At 40.1% G+C, this 18,393-nt stretch overlaps 2 protein-coding genes across 2 annotated transcripts in view; both read right to left on the bottom strand.

Moving 5' to 3' along the window:
* LOC308704148 (NLR family CARD domain-containing protein 3-like) overlaps positions 1 to 18,393 on the bottom strand; it is a 1,230,758-nt gene that overhangs the window by 307,380 nt on the left and 904,985 nt on the right. The window lies entirely within an intron of this gene.
* Positions 6,877 to 18,393, bottom strand: part of grik3 (glutamate ionotropic receptor kainate type subunit 3) — a 183,570-nt gene continuing 172,053 nt past the window's right edge. The window contains exons 14-16 of the mRNA XM_081389070.1: positions 12,504 to 12,729; positions 11,426 to 11,676; positions 6,877 to 8,293 (exon numbers count right to left, since the gene is read on the bottom strand). Coding sequence (XP_081245196.1) covers positions 8,087 to 8,293; positions 11,426 to 11,676; positions 12,504 to 12,729 — 684 coding nt within the window. The 3' untranslated portion in view covers positions 6,877 to 8,086. The remainder of the gene's footprint in view (positions 8,294 to 11,425; positions 11,677 to 12,503; positions 12,730 to 18,393) is intronic.

An 18,393-nucleotide genomic window follows, 5' to 3' on the forward strand; every position in this document is an offset into this window, starting at 1 on the left:
TATATTTCAATTTCAAATTAGCTTTATTAGCATGACTGTGTTGCCAAAGCATCAACATATTATATATAAATAATAAAACAAACAAACAAACAAAACATATATGTATCATGTCATATGTAGCATAGTAAATATAAATATATAGATAAATAAACACAATCTATCCTAATAAATGAATAAATACAGTGAGTCTCTCTAGAGAATTAGCTGACTGTGGCGTTGTGAATAGCTAACACATATTTAGCCGCTAGTGCAGCTGTACTATCATCTTCTCCCAGTAAGAAGAACATTTTCTCAGCGTCACTCAGTTCAAAGAACGATGGAATCAAGGTTTCAAATCTGGGCAGAAAGGTTTCTCTTATACTGGAGTATCTGGAGCAGAAGAGCAGAAAGTGTTCCTCATCCTCGATGTGCTGTAGGTCACAGTGTCTACAGATCCTCTGCTCTCTCTCTGTCCACACACACACACACACACACACACACTCATCCTCGATGTGCTGTAGGTCACAGTGTCTACAGATCCTCTGCTCTCTCTCTGTCCATGTTAGTCTACGTCTTCCTCTCTCTATCTCTAGATCACGGTCACTTAATCTGTATTTGGAGAGGATTTGTCTTTCTTTAACATGTTTAATAAATAGATAACTGGCCAATTTAGTGGTTCTATTGAGGGTCGAGTAACATTGGAGTTTATTTTGGAGGTCAAAATGTGCTTTTAGTGATTCATAATGAGTGTCTTTTAGATTTTTGTGAATTTCTTTAATAATAGTTTTGGAGTTGTAGCTGTAGTCAGTGGGGAGTATAGTCTGATGGACGAGTTGAGAGCGAGTGTGTTCAGAGGATGAGGTTCTGCTGAGGTTTCATTGGTGAGGAGGGCTTTATATTGCACTGACTCTGGGTCAGACTGATGGAGATGATGCCAGAACTGAACACATCTCTTCTGGATCTCGATATTCAGCGGGTACAGGCCCAGCTCAGCCCTGCAGGCGGCAGTGGACGTGTTTCTGTGAACCCCTAAAATATTTGTAGCAATTTCCAATTGTAGTTTTTCTACTGATGTTTTATCCCAATTTTTTTTTTTTTTTTAGTACTGGTCCCCAAATTTCACATCCATATAAAAGAATTGGTTTTATTATTAAATTATATAATTTAATCCAGGTTTTAATGGGTAATTTTAAGTGTCCACATCTCTCTCTCTCTCTCTCTCTCTCTCTCTCTCTCTCTCTCTCTCTCTCTCTCTCTCTCTCGTGGTCTTCTCTTCCCCTCAGGGATTAATTGATGGTGAGAGTTCATAAATCTTGCCATTATGAGGGAGTTTCTCTTCACTCATTATTCACTCACAGACCCGGCTCTGCAAGTCCCCGAGCTCCTTGAAATGTTTGGAGAGACGTCTGAAACCTCCTCACTGTCAAGGTTAAATTCACTCCAACTGTCTATCGGCAGCCCCGTTTTATTACTGGCTACTTGAAGGTAATTTAACATGGGTAAATCTTCATTCATGCTCATGTAAGACAGAACAGCCTAAATGCCAGGATTACTGATGCATGCAGAACAGCACAGGCTGCGGTGCGGTATATAAGAGGATTAAAGGGATACTTCAACCAAAAATTACAATTCTGTTATCATTTACTAACTTGAACTTGTTGTTCCAAACCTGTATGATATTTTCTTCCATGGACACAAAATGTGAAGTAGTTTTGCCACAGAGAAACAGTGTTTCAGTTCTGTCTGTATGTTCTGCTAACGATACACTAAAGTTATGATTAGGGTTTTGTATCAGCATTGTATAGGCAATCTTTGAAAGCTTGTTTCCACCACAGAATAAGAAATAAAAAGGTAATTGCGACTTTTTATCTCACAATTGCGAGTGTACATCTCGCAATTCTGACTTTTTATCTCAGAATAGCGTGATATAAAGCAATTGCAAGTAATAAAGTCAAAATTGTGTAATATAAAGTTGAAATTGTGTGTTATAAAGTCAGAATTGCAAGATGTAAACTCGCAATTGTGAGATAAAAAGTCACAATTATCTTTTAAAATGTTTTATTCTGTAGCAGAAACAAGTTTCCATAGCAATCAGCACGGGGATTGAAATGACCAATGAAATCTTTAGTCAGTGTTCACACTTGGCATGTTTGGTTGGATTAAAGCGAACTCTAGTGCGATTGCTCTGTTAGTGCAGTTCATGTGAATAAGTGTGAACGCTACAATCTGAACCAAACAAGTGGACCGAGATGCTGAAAAGATGGCTTCAATCCGCTTCCAAATGAACCCCAATGTGGTTTGACTGAAATATGAATGAACATGGACCAAACACATCTAAACCAACCCAAAAACAGGACATGATGTCTTGAGATGGGATGCTAAAAAGGGCAGAATGCTCAAATACACCTGGTTCTTCTCGTCACAGTCTTGATGTTTCCATCACAGTTCAGTACAGGCATCAGAACCGCGTCTCCAGATCTTCATTTGTGTGTGACGGAGGGATTCCTGACACTGTTTTTACTCCTTTGCTCATTTTAAAAGCCCTTCACGAGTTCACTCAGCTGATAAAAATACCATCATGTGAACACATACTACAAACTCAGCATTGTTTTGGATGTTCGGTAGGTACAGTCTCAAAATATCGTTATAAAAGTCGGTTTGTTTCTTTAGGTTCGGTGCGAACAAGGACTAAATGTATAATTTTCTGGTTTGGTCCGGACCAAAAGAACCAAACTACAAGTGTGAACACACCCTAGAATTGGCTGTGGGGAAACTGGTTAAAAAAAAAAAAAAAAAACATGATTTAGAGCTCAATAGTGGCTGATTGATTTCATTAAATGGAAAAGACAATTATTGCATTGCTCATTTCAAGTTGCTTTGAATAAAAGCATGTGCTGATGAATAAATGTAGAAGAGAAACCAGTGTATTTAAAAAAAAAAAAAAAAAAAAATCAGTGTTTTTCAGAGGACAAAGTCATACCGATTTGGCACATTTTGGTGAGTAAATAATGATCAAATCTGCATTTTTGAGTGACGCATAACTAAATATTCTTGTGGTCATAAATATATGCATGAGATCTTCCTTTTTCACATCTTCACACGAAGCCCAAGAACATCCAAGAACACTGTGTCTTTCCTGGAACACTATAAACGTGGGCTTTAGCTGCTCTGTTGTTCTTTGAAGTGAGATGCAATGCTCTCCTAGCATGAGTCGGTTTATCTGAGAGCTGCTGAGCTCAGGTGGACGCTCACTTCAAAGAGTGCTTCTGCTACAGGCAAATTAAAACACGCCGCACAAGCCAATGTTCTCCAGAACACACTGCGCTCGCTCAAACACAGCAAACTGACCTCAGCATTCGACTGGAAGCAGAAAACAGACAGAGAGGCGAAGCAATGGATGGATGTGAATAAACATGATGCACCAAAGGCAAACAAAACATAAGATTTGCAAAAGTTTATTTCATTTTATTTTATTTTTGTTTCATACAATTTTGTAAAACAGCAATGTTCACATTGTTTCTTCATTCTTTTTATAAAATAGATGTTTATGCTCCGTAAATAGGATTGATTGATCCAATAGCCAAAGTAAATGTTCAATGTGATGCATTTCATACAGATAGAAATGAATACTTCATGGTTTTTCATCAGTTTGATATGATAAATATGGTCTTTACTCAGGAAACGATACTACGCCATTAGTTTAATTAATGCATCACAGTGCAAATTGTATGAATAATCCGATTCAATATTCATTTTGCAGTCTATCACGTATTTTCCAACATCCTCAAAGTGCTACACAAGATGACGTCGCCTGAAATTATAGGAGTAGTTCACCCACAAATGAACATTCTGTCATTATTTAATAACCATACAGTATTTGAAAAGTCCATGTACAACAAAAGCTTCCAATGACCAAAATCCAAAACGAACAAAATGTTTCATAAGTAGTCCAGAGGCCAGTTACACAAAGGTGTAGTAGAACAATAAATGTTCTGTCAACTCCATGAAATTTAAGTGTGACTCTTCAGTCACATGAAACACGGAGAGAGTCACTTCTGTGCGGAAGATGAAGAGATCGTTATGAAACATATATAAAAAAAATTACACGGGCAGGAAGAAACGCTGCTGTTCTTGAGAAAAAAAGCTGAAAGATGATATCAATGCTGTATGAATATATTAAAGTCAATCAACTGAATTTATTTAGTTAATAATTGATATACTGTATATTCAAAACAAACTACAAAGAAAGCATGTAAGCATGGTCAATTTAAATATTAATTCTAAAGCTTTTAACTTATATGTAAATATTTATCATTAATAATTCATTAAATATTTTACATGAAAAGCTTTATATTCCATGTCAAATACCCATGTGCAATGCATTAAGGATATAATACAAATAATATATAATTCATATAAAATAAATAGCAGCAAAATCCAGGCAAAACGGCTTTAATTTGGAGCAAGAGATGTTTGATTGCATCAGATATCTCACTTTGCTCATCAAAGCTCCAATGTAAGCCTTCTTTCATCCTTTTAGCCTTCTCGAGACCAACAAAACAACTAAACTAAACCAAAAAAACAGAGTTTGCTCAAACTTACCAGTGTAGCCCCAAACCTTGGGTTTCTGCACCAGGCCTCAAATGGCTCTATGGACTATATATGCCAATTCTAACAATAATGTATTCATGCATAAGTTCATATGACATTTGTGCGATATTCCAAGTCCTCTGAAGTCTTATGATACATTTAAATGAGCTTTTCTTTACGTTATATGAGGGGAAAATCAGAGTAAACATTTTCCTATTGTGTTCCACCAAAAAAAAAGATGAGTATGAGTAAATAATGACACGTTTCATTTTTGGTGAACTATCCTTTTCACTTTTCAACATTTGATTTGATTCTTTATTCCTACTGATGTACCTTCCTCTATGTCCTTTAGGGGTCTGTTTTGTAACATTTGTATTTGGACAGCTTGTAAAAGGATACATGATATCTATGCATTGAAGAATAAGCAAGTGATTAGACATAGATTTGATAATGTAGAAATCCTACAGAATCGATCAAGCCATTTGAACACTGTGGGAGGAATAAAGGAAAAATAAATAAGCTAAATATCCATGATGAGTGTTCATGGAAAGCGACAGAAATGACACGGAATCGGTCACCATATTCTTCTCTGTTATACGTCTTATTTATATACATCTGATATGAGTACATTATGTTGCAGAACATCTGGAGGATCTCACATACATCACTCAGTTTTACTATCAACTCCTTCCATCAATGGAACAGAATGTGCTGGAATTCGGGCCTGGGATTTTAAATTATTGTTCCATTTTAATTGTTTCTTGAGAGTAGATTCTATATTACAATATGCATGTATCACACTCGATACAGCAACGCACAAATTATCAAGAAGAGAAGAGCTGAGGAAAAAATACAGGTAAAAATCATCGGTATTTAGCAAAATACAGTAATTTTCTCTTCATCTAATATATACCCTACTTTGCAAGAGAGTGTTAAAATTACACAGAATTTGAATAACACATATACAATGAGCTTTCACCAAAAAACATCGAGTCACATGAAGTTATTCTGGTCGATACATAATTCACCATAAAAACACAAAAATGCTTCGTTTTTTTTTTCTCTCTTGTTTTTGCTTTTGTGTTCGACACTGTCCGTTAGGTTGACCTCACGGAGGCCTGTGATTGGTCGAGCTGCCGCGGGGGCGGGGCAGCGGGTGAAGACTCTTAGCACCTACACCTCATCATGGGAACGTTTATAGGGTTTCCCACACTGAAAACCGTCACGGATGTATTTCAACTACCTATGAACTGTCAGCAAATGCCACGTTCAGAGATGAGAGGGTCCAGTACCGTACATCTGTATTGCAGTTTTGATGCTTAACATGCTTGTATTGCAATTTACTGTAGCCGTCTTTGTTGACTCTCTTTATTGGATGAAGACTTAAATATGCAAATGTTAAAGTCTCCTGATCATGTCAGATCGTAACAAGAGAAAAGGTGAATACGAGCATGTTTTGAAATGAAGGTGTTGAAATATTACCCACATTATCAATGGAATCATTTTCAGCTTCTGACAATCACATGGATCACAAGATTTATGCATGATACTATGGGTAAAAAATAAAATAAAATTCAAAATATTCAAACATTAACTCCATTAGGTCGATTCGACCACAAATGAACATATGGTAACACTTTTTTTTTTGATGGTCCACTACATGTCAACTTACCTGATCCCTAACCTAACAGTCTACTAATACTCCAATGAGTGGTCCAATGTTAGTTCACATGTAGTTGCAAAGTTACCTATAGTTAGTAGGATGTCTGAAGTGTACTATCAAAATAAAGTGTAACCGAACATTTTGTCAGCGCTTACTAACCCTCATGTTGTTCCAAACTGGTATAATTATAAATTTCTTTCTTATATACATTTTAGCCAGAATATCTGAGCTACTCTTTTCCATGCAATAAAAGCGGGAGGTGATTTATATTTCCAAACACACACAAAAATGACAATAAAGGCACTATAAAAGTAGTCTGTATGACTAGTACATTATACTGAGTTTTCTGAATCCACACGATAGCTACAGTATGTGTGAGACAAGGTTTTGTCATCTAATCTTAGACTACTTTTATGGTACTTTTTATCCTTTTTTTAAGCTCTCATCAGCTTTCATTGTATGACAAAACAAAAAAAACAAAAGTGCAGCTTGGATATTCTGCCTAACATCGGATTTTGTGTCAGGGAAGACAAAATATCACAGGTTTTGGAACTATATGTGGGTGATTTTCAGTCTGACAACAACAAGAGTGGAAGATGGAATGATAATAATAATATTAATACTAATAATAAATAAAACACCCAGATGTTTTCTGATTTAATGTTTTGATGAAGGCCACACCATCTATAAACTCTGTACTTCCACAAGTTGACATAGCAGATGCTGATGGCAAACGCCAATATAGTCGTAGCTGAATAGATACATGGCGAGAGACATTCTCACTCATGTATGTCTTAAACGGTTTCCTTCGTAAGCTCTTCATATATGGCAAGCTCTTCGTTTTGTGTTGAATCCTCTGTACGTATCATGTGAAGTGAGTATTCTTGATATGAAGGCTGTAATTCTCAGGAATAACTCGTTTAACAAACGTGTCACTCGCTCTCTTGTCTGTAGGGCAAGCTGCGTTTCAAGTGTCTAAATCCATTTGGACGACAGATCTTTGGCAACTCTTGTGTTTATCCGTCATTACCATTAGATCTCGCTGTGTTAAAAAAAAAAAAAAAAAAAAATTCTGCCGGCAATGTATGAAGCACACATAAATCAAAATGGCTTCAAGTCTTGCTCAAAACTGCCGTACAGAGTTGTTACTCATTTGTCAATTCGTTTAGGTGACTCGAATGAAATCAACCCTGTTTGTTTGTGCATTTCCGTGAGCAAAGGATGTTCGTCTGCACTCTCTAAACTCGCAGTCTAAGGGTTTTCTACTAATCTAGCAGGTCACATGACTGCTGCGGTATTAAACTAAACCGTTCCTACAGTCTGACGCATACCTGTAATGTACATCGCATTCACAGAGACGTTTGTTTTGCACCCCCACAAAAACTCTTTGAAATGAACTTGATGTGCTATAAATGATACTCTAACAAAACTACTCCCATTCGCGTCTGTTCGTTTATTGCCATGCTCATAAAAAGCCTCGTTTCCACATTTTCACTCGGTTCCGATGAGAAACACGTTTTCGATTGATCTGGGAAGGGTGGGGGTGGGGGGGGGCTCCTTCGAGTCTTTCGAGTGCCGTTTGTAAACATCAGACTCGGTTAGTTTGGCTAGACGTGGTTCGTTCTCACAGGAAGGATACGGATCGGCCTCCCTCTCGCAATGGCATTGTGGGATACATTGGTTTGAGGATGTGGTCACTAACTGGTTTGCTGCTACTGCCACCGTTCTGACTGGCCATGTGGTGTCGGATGTCCCTGCGATTGATGGTGAATGCCGTGATCATCTCGGAGCCGTAGTCCCTGCTCTCCGGCACGGCTCCGGGGACGTGCCTCAGTTGGCCGTCGCCCAGGCAAGTCATGGAAACACGGGCGTCGTTGCGGTGCTGCGGCTCATGTTGTCCTGTCCTGGCAGGCGACGGGCGTTGAAGGAGTGCATGTTGATCACTGCGTCTGTCTTCAGCGTGGCTGGTGGCGGATGCTGGTGGGGTGGCTTGAGTTTCACCCGTCTCTCGCACGTGAACGACAGTCTGATCTCGTCCGTCACCGCACTGCAGAAAGACCTCTTGATGGAAAAAAAGGGACATGGTGGGGTGGGAAGGATAACAAGAAAAGAGGAAATAAGTACTTTCACGTTCATTAGCTGAGGAAGACATTTTGGTGCTAACTGTGGGACGGAAGCTAGGAGTAACAGAGTGTGTCAGCAAATTAAAAAAGTCTCATGCCACCAAGGTTTTTGGAATATTCTGAACTATTATTACAATTTAAAGGGGTCCTATGATGCCCTTTTCACAATATGTAAAATAAGTCTCTGATGTCCCCAGAGTGTGTGTGTGAAGTTTAAGCTCAAAATACCCCACAGACATATTTTTATAGCAACAAAAACTTTTAGCCTTTTATGTTCAAACCGGAGTCGACAATGATGTAGAGACTCAAGAAGAAGTGACAGCATATAGATAAATCGCGTTCCCGGGGGCGGGGTGTATGCAAATTTTAGGGTTAGTGATGTCACTAACCCGTGGAGAAGCTCATTGTAGTCTCTACCAGCCGTTTGTTAGTCCTTAAACAGCGATTTCTATAAAATAAAATATCTCCCTTTGCTTTGAGCTTTGAGCGTCGTAACTTTGCAGATGTTGTTTATGCTCAAACAGCAAGATTACACACTAACTAAAGTTAAATAAAGTGAAATCATAATCAACCACCCCTTAAAATTAACTGTTTTCTATGTGAATATATTTAAAAATGTTATTTATTCCTGTGATCAAAGCTGAGTTTTTGACATCATTACTACAGTCTTCAGTGTCATGTGATCTATCAGAAATATAATATATATATATATATATATATATATATATATATATATATATATTTTTTTTTTTTTTTTTACCCCTGTAAACTTTTCAACTGTAGAGTTTATACAATAAAACAGATTTTAGCAAAGCAATCGTTTGATATTTTTGCCTTTTTACGTCTTTCAGTGTTCAATGTGTTTTCTTTTTTTGACAAGCAAAATAATATTATAGCTACTTCTAAACGAGACCAAAAACAATCCTTAAAATAACTTCCAACATGTGTGGAAAAATAACACAATGTTCCAGTTTAGTAAGGAACATAATTCATTTTGAGGAGGATGTGATAAAAATATTCTCATTTTAGAGCGTGCTTTTACACTCAAATACATGATCAAAGTGGTTTAAATGTCAACCTCCAGCACTGGCATCTTATCTGTGAGATGTGTCTACATAAAAAGTGATTTGCGATTTGCTTGCTATGCTTTTTGATGTTCGATCGGTTATTCATGTCTCCTTTCAAATAGCAGATCTATTCTGTGATGTTATCAGGTGTGAATGAAGGCTCAGCTTTAGTCAGCGTGCTGAACATCTTCATCTCAGCATGTCTAAAATCTGTTACTCTGTACGTGTAATGGTACAAGGCCTCGCTAGGCATTCGCTAGGGTCTTCTGGGTGATTGCTCTGGCGTTTTAGCAGTTGCTGGGCTAATGTGGGAGGTTTTGTAGGACACTGCGTGATGTTCAGTCCTGCGTGATTGATAGAGCATTGCAGTTTCAAGCCTGATGTCTTAACCCTCTCATCGCATTCAGGTCTGTTTTGACCCGGAAAAGGTAGATACAACAAAAATAAAATAGTTTATATTGGTAATTCTCACATTATATGTTCTTATTTTTCAGATAATGATATTTTCAGATAAAATTTCTCATAAATATTGATAAAACATATATAGTTGTCTTGCATCACTTTTTTTAAGGCATTCTACATTTTTAATAATAAAAAGGTAGTAAATTTAATAATAGCATGGTAAAAACACAATAATCTGTGCCGGGAGCAGCAGCTCATTTGCATTTAAAGGGACACACACAAACACAGCGTTTTTGCTCACCCTCAAAAAGTGACAATTTTAACATGCTATAAAAAAAATATCTGTGGGGTATTTACAGCTAAAACTTCACATACACACTCTTGGGACATCAGATACTTTTTTTATATATTTATTTTTATATATTGTGAAAAGGGCATTATAGGACCCCTTTAATAAATCAACAAATCAATAAAATAAAAAAAATGCACATTTATTCATTAATGAAAAGTACTGATCAGATATGATATGGTTTATTTGAAAAATATATGGGTTACCCCGACTTAAGATTTTTCTAGTCAACTAGTAGTCGATTATTTAAGCCATTATTCGACTAATCGCAAGTTTATAATATTCTAGTTACTTAAATATATAGTATGTGTAGTAAATATATAATATGTATAATAATACAGCCTATTCCGCACTCGAGGGCACACATAAAGCTTGATGCAAATCACTGGCAAAAGTTATGAATGTGTTGAAAAAGAAATAGCAAAGAGACTTTTAAATATGTATTAATAAACTAGTGTTTTCTGAGTCAGTGTTGGCTGCAAAGATGAAGTTGACGATGCTGACTCGCCATCTCCACAGTTTTGTGAAATATTGAGTCATGACTGTTTTAAAAGCTTACGTTCCACCAGGTTCAAACGGACCCAGGAATGCAAAAAGTATATTACATTGTACATTAAAAGGGTCATCCTAAAAATTTGTCACGCACAAAAACCTTGCACACTGAGTCTGATGCGTATTAATTAATCTGTTGCGGAAAACCCCCCGCAAATCAATGCAAAATGGAGTCTTCAAGAAGGATGATTTTGTTGTTCTCTCTCTTCTTAAAAAGAGAAAAAGAAAGAGGAAATATTTGGTACTGATATTTCATAGAGAGGAAGGAGAGTTCGCTGCGGGATTATCCCGAGAGATTCAAAGTTTACTTCAGGATGTCAGTGGCTCAGTTTGATGCTTTGCTAGCGATACTGGAGCCACATATTAAAAACAAGACCAGCGGTTTCCATGAACCAATCGATCCGGAACAGTTCTGGATTGTGGCGTTCACTTGTACAGTGGCTCTGAATTGTCAGAACACCTCTCAAAATGCTTGCTACGGATGCAAAAAACGCAGAAAATGTAACCCGATCCAATTTTTTTTTTATGACAGACAAAACGTGACGTGAGGTCGTATTTATTTTTTATCATGCGAAAATTCTCTCTTGAAATTACTCTTGAAATTTCGGACCTTTAGAGTTCAAAGAACACCACAATAAATCGTTTTCTTTCCTTTTTATTAGTCAATGACATTATAGTTTCCACTTCCAGTCCATCTCACCTGTTCGCGCTCTGAAGTTTTCCTCAGTTTGTAGATGAACTCTCCTATCGCCACGAACACGGACAGCACCAGCCCAGATGCCAACACGATGAAGATGCCGCCCAGATTCTGGATGCCCATGGGACCCGTCTCATAGCGCTCGTCCTCCAGACAGTTGCTGTCGCTCCACCACTTCTCCTTCAGCATGTGCATACGGCCATCTTCCAGGATACCCAGGATAGCTATCGTGATTTTATCCCTGTACGGCGAGCCTGGAATAAAGTCATTCATAAATCAGAATCTTCATTGGAATATCAAGTACTGAGAAAATTGAAATTAAACAAGAATGCTTTAACATTCTGACACCAACTCCATGCTTGAAAGGAGAGGCGTTTCAACAATGCGTTAAATACACACACACATGCACGCACACACACACACACACACACACACACACACACACACACACACACACACACACACTGTGTAACCCACTCTATTTCACGCTCAGTTTTTAATGAATACGGTGTAAAGTTCCAGTCACACTAGGCTTTAGGCATGTAAAATTACTTCAACACTGCAAACTATGCAGCTTTTAAGTCTTATGAATTCAGCTAAGAGGTCAGTATGTGATGTTTACATCATCTTTTGATCAAATGTCTTGCTTTTGGTGATCAGATCCACCAAACTTCTATTTTTGATTCACATTCATATAAATGAAGGTGAATAGAACTTCACTAAATCAATGTGAAAGACATGAAAACAATCCAGTCATTTGTAACAAACTTGAATGAAGTTCAATCCTGAAATAAAATGTCATTATGTTCAGAAACAGAAGGATGTCCCTTAGAGGTTTTGTCAGATTTAGCTCACTTCTGGGTTCAAATTTGTCCCCAGAATATGTCTATAGGTATATTTCTACTTAAATATAAATCAAACTACACAGTTTGAGCAATTCTTCCACCAAGAGATATATTTCTAATCGTGTGGGCTAGAATGCACGGTCAAAGGTCAGCATACATTGGCATATTACAACCGCTTATCTTGTGGCTCATCCGCTTTCAGAATCAAACAGTTTGTGTAGTACCGCTGGCTTTACCTTTCGGGGTGCCGATGCCGTAACCTTTACTGTCGATGATGCCGCCGACCTGCGTGAGGTTGCAGTTTCTGCGGGTCACGTACTCAATGGTGGCCGACTCCATAAGCAGAGCATAGTCGGACTTTAACACTCTCTGAATCCCGTCTTCAATGGACTTGACGAACGATGTGCTCTGTCTGCTACTCATGAAAGCCCACATCTTCTCAAATGTAGACACTTTGGATTTCTGAAAGAGAGAAGCATAATTTTATCAGTAATCTAAAGTAGCATGTGTTCGCATTTTTGGACTCATTCATGGTTTGCTGGTCTGTTCAATATACTGTATATTCACACTGTATATTCACTTCAATAGTGATGCTTATAGCTGAATTGAACATTTCATAATTGGAACAACTTTTACACAGTTATTAAACTGAACTGAATCAACACTGAACTGATTTGAGCTGTGAAGCTGCTTTGAATCAAATCTGTTTTGTATAATGCACAATTCTGACTTTTTTCTTGCAATTCTGACTTTATAACTTGCAATTAAGAATTTATATCTCAAAATTCTGACTATAACTCGCAACTGCTAGTTTATATCATGCAATTCTGACTTTATAACACAATTGCAAGGTTATATGATGCAATTCTGACTTTATATCACACAATTCACAGTTACCTTTTAATTTTTTATTAATATTATAATATTGTGCAAAAAAAGTATTTCCTTATTGATAATTTGCTAGTTAATAGAATGCAATTTGCTATTTGTTTACTGTCACAAGTGTTTATTTCAGCTGTAAACTGCTGAAAAAGTTGATGTTGATGAATAGTGTGGTGTGACAGCAGTTTAAGATCCAGGCTAATATCTGAAAGGATGACGCTACACAACGAGAAATTCATGAGCTTCCACCTTCATGCCCTTCATTAAGACATTTAACCTCAGTATACTCCAGGGGGACTAACTTTTAATACATGTGTTGCTTTGGATAAAAATGCTTGCTGATCAAGCAGAAACAATCAGCCCTGTGCTTATTTTGTGCAAAATAACCAACACTTGCAAAACTGAATCTGCATGCTAATTTGAATACAAAATGCATAATTGCATACTATATCATTTCATAAGAATAACTGAAATGTTTTTATTCAACATCCCTATGCAACACACTTCTTTTGCATGAAATGACAAATTTACACAATTGTCATGTGACTATGTGTTTTGTTGCAACCACATATAGTAGAACAGAAACTGTTGTAGGTCCAGTTGACAGCAACACACTAGACATCCAGGAGATTTTCCTCGTCCTGAGTCTCGTCTCCATTACAGTGACACTCTCCAGCTTCACACTACGGTGTGCTGGTGTTGGCGCTCTTCTCTTAACCTTGAGCACCTGTTATTGTTCCTCCCCCTTCAAACGCTATTTTCCCTGGTGTCTCTCAATATAATTGAAAGTGGCTGGGAATTGGCTTCAACGTTGGACTGCACAAGAATGAATAAGCGACTGGAGTGATACAGCTGACACTTCCTAGATTAAACAGTCACTGTGTACACTGGATTATGGCAGTTATTATCCTGCTTTCACCACAGCTGTGCTCGTTTTACTGTACGTGAACACTAGCCTACTACCTGCTGGATCCTTTTCATTAGAAACTGTCAATAATATTTTTGAAAATAATATGTGAAGCAGTATGCAAAAATAAGTATTCCAGTATGTTGCATGGTTATTTTGCATTATTTAGTAAGTTTGTGTAAACAATTACATTTTGGTGGTTGGTTAAATATTAAGTCTAGAAAATGTGTTTTGGAGAACTGTGTTTGGTTCATTTCTTTACACTGGTCAAGTCGAGCACGTTGCATTGTGGGATACGAGATTGCAAAAGAGGCTCATTGGAAATATGTGATACTACATTTATAAAAATATGTTGGTCCAGGTACATTTCACTGCACTAGACGAGTTATAAATAGCCACATTTCCATTACAGATTTGCGCTAAACGTTTGCAATATTTTCTAAATGTCGATAAAAAAACTATTGCGAAATGGTGGTGTTTCCATTAACCGATGTTATGTGACTAAAACTTCTTCCTTTCAAGAGAAGTCATTCCAAAAATCATGGTGATGGTGAGATTAGATGAGCGACTGAGCAAGTTTACTACATTAGAAAAGCCAAATATATGAAACTGATTATATGATACAAATGTCAAAATAGCACATAGTAATGTGCAAAAAAAAAAAAAAAAAGTCTTTCTTTATTGATCATTTGCCCCTGTAATCATATTTTTGTGAAACAGAACAGTAGTGTTCATTTCAGCTTAAAACTCCCATGGAATGTGTGTACAGGTATAGTTCCCTATCAGTTGGTCACTCTCGACGTAGGTCATGACCGACGAATAGGAATCTCGCTAGAGTGGCCAATCTACTTAGAGTGAAACTAAACGAGCCAATGCACATTGGCGTGCAATCATTTGCATCAGCTGTTCAGCCACACAGTGCGGGTATATAATGAGCAGTAGGTGCGATTGCACTTCAGCTTTTTGCTTTGTAGCCGAGTGTTTCGATGCTGTTCTCTTCAGGGAAGCTGTTTATATTAAATGAGCAAGCTCTCCAGGAGGATATCTCACGTCTGGTGCGGGCCATACAGCGCGGGAGTGGGGTCAACTTCTTTCTCTCTCTCTTTCTGTCTTTTTGTGTTTGTGTTGTTTGTAAACTGAGCAAAATGAAAAGGCTGTTCTTACAGATGGTACTGTGCGCCAAGAGCGCTGAAAGGCCGTAAGATGGGATACGAGGTTGGTAAGATTGCCGCGAGAGAGAGACAGCACACGACAGGCTGCACACTTCCCTGTCAGTGTTTGCTGTGACCGTTCCCCTGCGTGCTTCAGCACCAAGGAGAGCAGTCTCCTGAAAGAGCTTGCACGGGTAGAGCGCGTCTTTTTAAAGATGTCATTCTACCTGTGTATTTCTGGATGTGGTCGTTACCAGGGATTGTTCCTGCAAAGGGGCGGAGTCCCTGTGCCTCTGCCGCAATCTAATCCTCCACATAGGGTTACTTCAGGCAGCGGTGCAGGTGACGACGCAATAGAGCCGGTCCCTCCAGCCGATATGAGGTCAGGGTACTACAGTCCCTACTTCATTGTACCCAAGAAAAGCGGTGGGTTATGACCGATCTTGGACCTGCAAGTTTTGAATTGGAGTCCCCATAAGCTAACGTTAAAAATGCTCACGCAGAAACACATTTTCGAATGCATCCGTTGCCGAGATTGGTTTGCAGCGATCGACCTGAAGGACTCGTACTTTCAGGTCTCGATTCTTCCTTGACACAGGCCGTTTCTGCGCTTTGCGTTCGAGGGTTGAGCATATCAGTACAAGGTCCTGCCCTTCGGGCTGTCCTTTTATCTCTGTGACTTCACGAAAGTCATGGAGGGGGCACTTGTTCCCATGAGAGAACAGGGTGTTCGCATCCTCAACTATCTCGACGATTGGCTCATACTAGCACACTCTCAAGATCAGTTATGTGAACATAGGGACCTCGTGCTCAGGAACCTCAGTTGGGTCTTCAGGTCAACTGGGAAAAGAGCAAACTCTCCCCCGTGCAGAGGATCTCTTTTCTCGGTATGGAGTTGGATTCAGATGCACAGACAGCGCCTTCGGGGAGGCTTAGGTAGACCTGTTTGCCTCCTCAGAGACCTCCCACTGCCAGTTGTTTTACTCCCTGACCGAGGGAATACTCGGCACGGACGCACTGGCACACAGCTGGCTCCGGGACCTCCGCAGTTATGCGTTTCCCCCAGTGAGCCTACTTGCCCAGACCCTGTGCAAAGTCAGGGAGGACAAGGAGCAGGTCCTTCTGATGGCTCCCTATTGGCCCACCCGGACTTGATTCCCAGAACTCATGCTCCTCGTAACAGTCCCTCCCTGGCCCATTCCTCTGCGGAAGGACCTTGTGACTAAGAGACGGGCCACCCTGTGGCACCCTCGTCCGGACCTCTGGAAACTCCATGTGTGGTCCCTGGGCGGAGGTTCTAGGTGACTTACCCCCAGAGGTACTTAACACCATCACTTCAGCACGGGCGCCGTCTACGAGAAGTGCGTAAGCCTTGAAGTGGAACCTGTTTGTCGAGTGGTGTTACTCTCGCCGAGAGGACCCCTGAAGATGTTCGATAGGGTCCATGCTTTCCTTCTTGCAGCAAGGGTTGGAGCAAAGGCTATCTCCCTCACTTTGAGCCTTTGCCGTCAGCAGACTTAAAGCTTCTATCCATGAAGACTTTGGTGCTGGTTGCACTGGCCTCTATCAAGAGGGTAGGGGACCTGCAGGCATTTTCGGTCGACGAATCATGCCTAGAGTTTAGGCCGGGTGACATCCATGTTGTACTGAGACCCCGGCCTGGCTATGTGCCCAAGGTTCCTACCACTCCCTTCAGGGAACAGGGGATGCACCTGCAAGTGCTGCCCCTGGAGGAGGCAGACTCAGCCCTGGCTTGCTGCTCTGTGTTTGTACGTGGACATAATTCAAAGTTTTAGGACCTCAGACCAGCTCTTTGTCTGTTACAGAGGCCAGCAGAAGGGAAAGGCTGTCTCCAAGCAGAGGATGGTCCACTGGATTGTGGATGCCATCGCCTTGGCTTACCAAGCACAAGACGTGCCCTGCCCACTCAGGTTGCATGCTCACTCCACGAGAGGAGTTGCATCCTCCTGGGCACTGGCACGTGACTCCTCATTAACAGATATCTGTAGAGCTGCGGGCTGGGCGAAACTTAACACGTTCGCTAGATATTATAGCCTACGTGTAGAGCCGGTCTCCTCCCGTGTTCTCACCCTAAACAGGTAGAAGCACCGAGAAGCCCGGCTCTGTCGGCTTGCTGCACCCTACTGTGCACCCTTATTGCTCCAGAGTGCAAAACCTGTTGAGTCCTCCAACACCCTCGGCCCGGACGCGGCAGAGCGTCTGGTGCCAGTCCTTTATCCGTTGAATCCTTGAGAACCGGGTCTAGGCTGGGTCCCATATGTGTGACCCTGCAGGGATCCCATGTGTATTTCTTCCACAGCTGCTCCTAAACGGAAGCCTGTGTCTTTCCCTTGGGCTAAGTCACCCAGTATTCATATGCAGTACAACCTTCGGGTTAGTCCATTTGTATATCTCCACATAACTCCTTCGGGGAAGAATGTGGTTTCCGCAGCGTTCTCCTTTCTAACAGAAAGGGCACGCTTTCCTAGTGTTATCCAATAATCTCACTGTATGGGTTATCACGGAACAACAGTGACAGATACACTCTGTGTAAGCCCTCTCCTATCATTCTTCCAGGCAAGAAGGGGCAAAAGGCTCGCACAGGGCGCTGGATGTGGTCAGCAGCTGTGGCGCTTTGGTAGGGATTCCTATTTGTCGGCCACGGCATACGTAGAGAGTGACCGACTGACAGGGAACATCTTGGTTACGTATGGTAACGTACGTTCCCGTCACCACATCTGCTGCGACCCGCCAAGGCAGCCAGCTCATCGGCTCGGATCCTCAGCAAAAAACTGAAGTGCAATCGCACCTGCTGCTCATTATATACCCACACTGCGTGGCTGAACAGCTGATGCAAATGATTGCACGCCAATGTGCATTGGCTCGTTTAGTTTCACTCGAAGTAGATTGGCATCTCTAGCGAGATTCCTATTCGTCAATCACGACGTACGCCTCCGTTCCCTCCTTCAGGGAACGAGGGTTACCATACGTAACGGAGACGTTTTGCAGTTTGGCAGAAATGTAGGCAAAACCATGTATTTCAAGTGAGCCTGGGTTGGGTTTTCTTCATAGTGAGCTCATGAAACATACTAGTGGATTTAGAAGTGGAACCAATTGTGTGTGTGTGTGTGTGTGTGTGTGTGTGTGTGTGTGTGTGTGTGTGTTTGTGTGTGTGTGTAGTTTGCG

The sequence above is a fragment of the Scardinius erythrophthalmus genome (genome assembly GCF_964197995.2).
Source record: "Scardinius erythrophthalmus genome assembly, chromosome: 16".
Lineage (NCBI taxonomy): Eukaryota > Metazoa > Chordata > Actinopteri > Cypriniformes > Leuciscidae > Scardinius > Scardinius erythrophthalmus.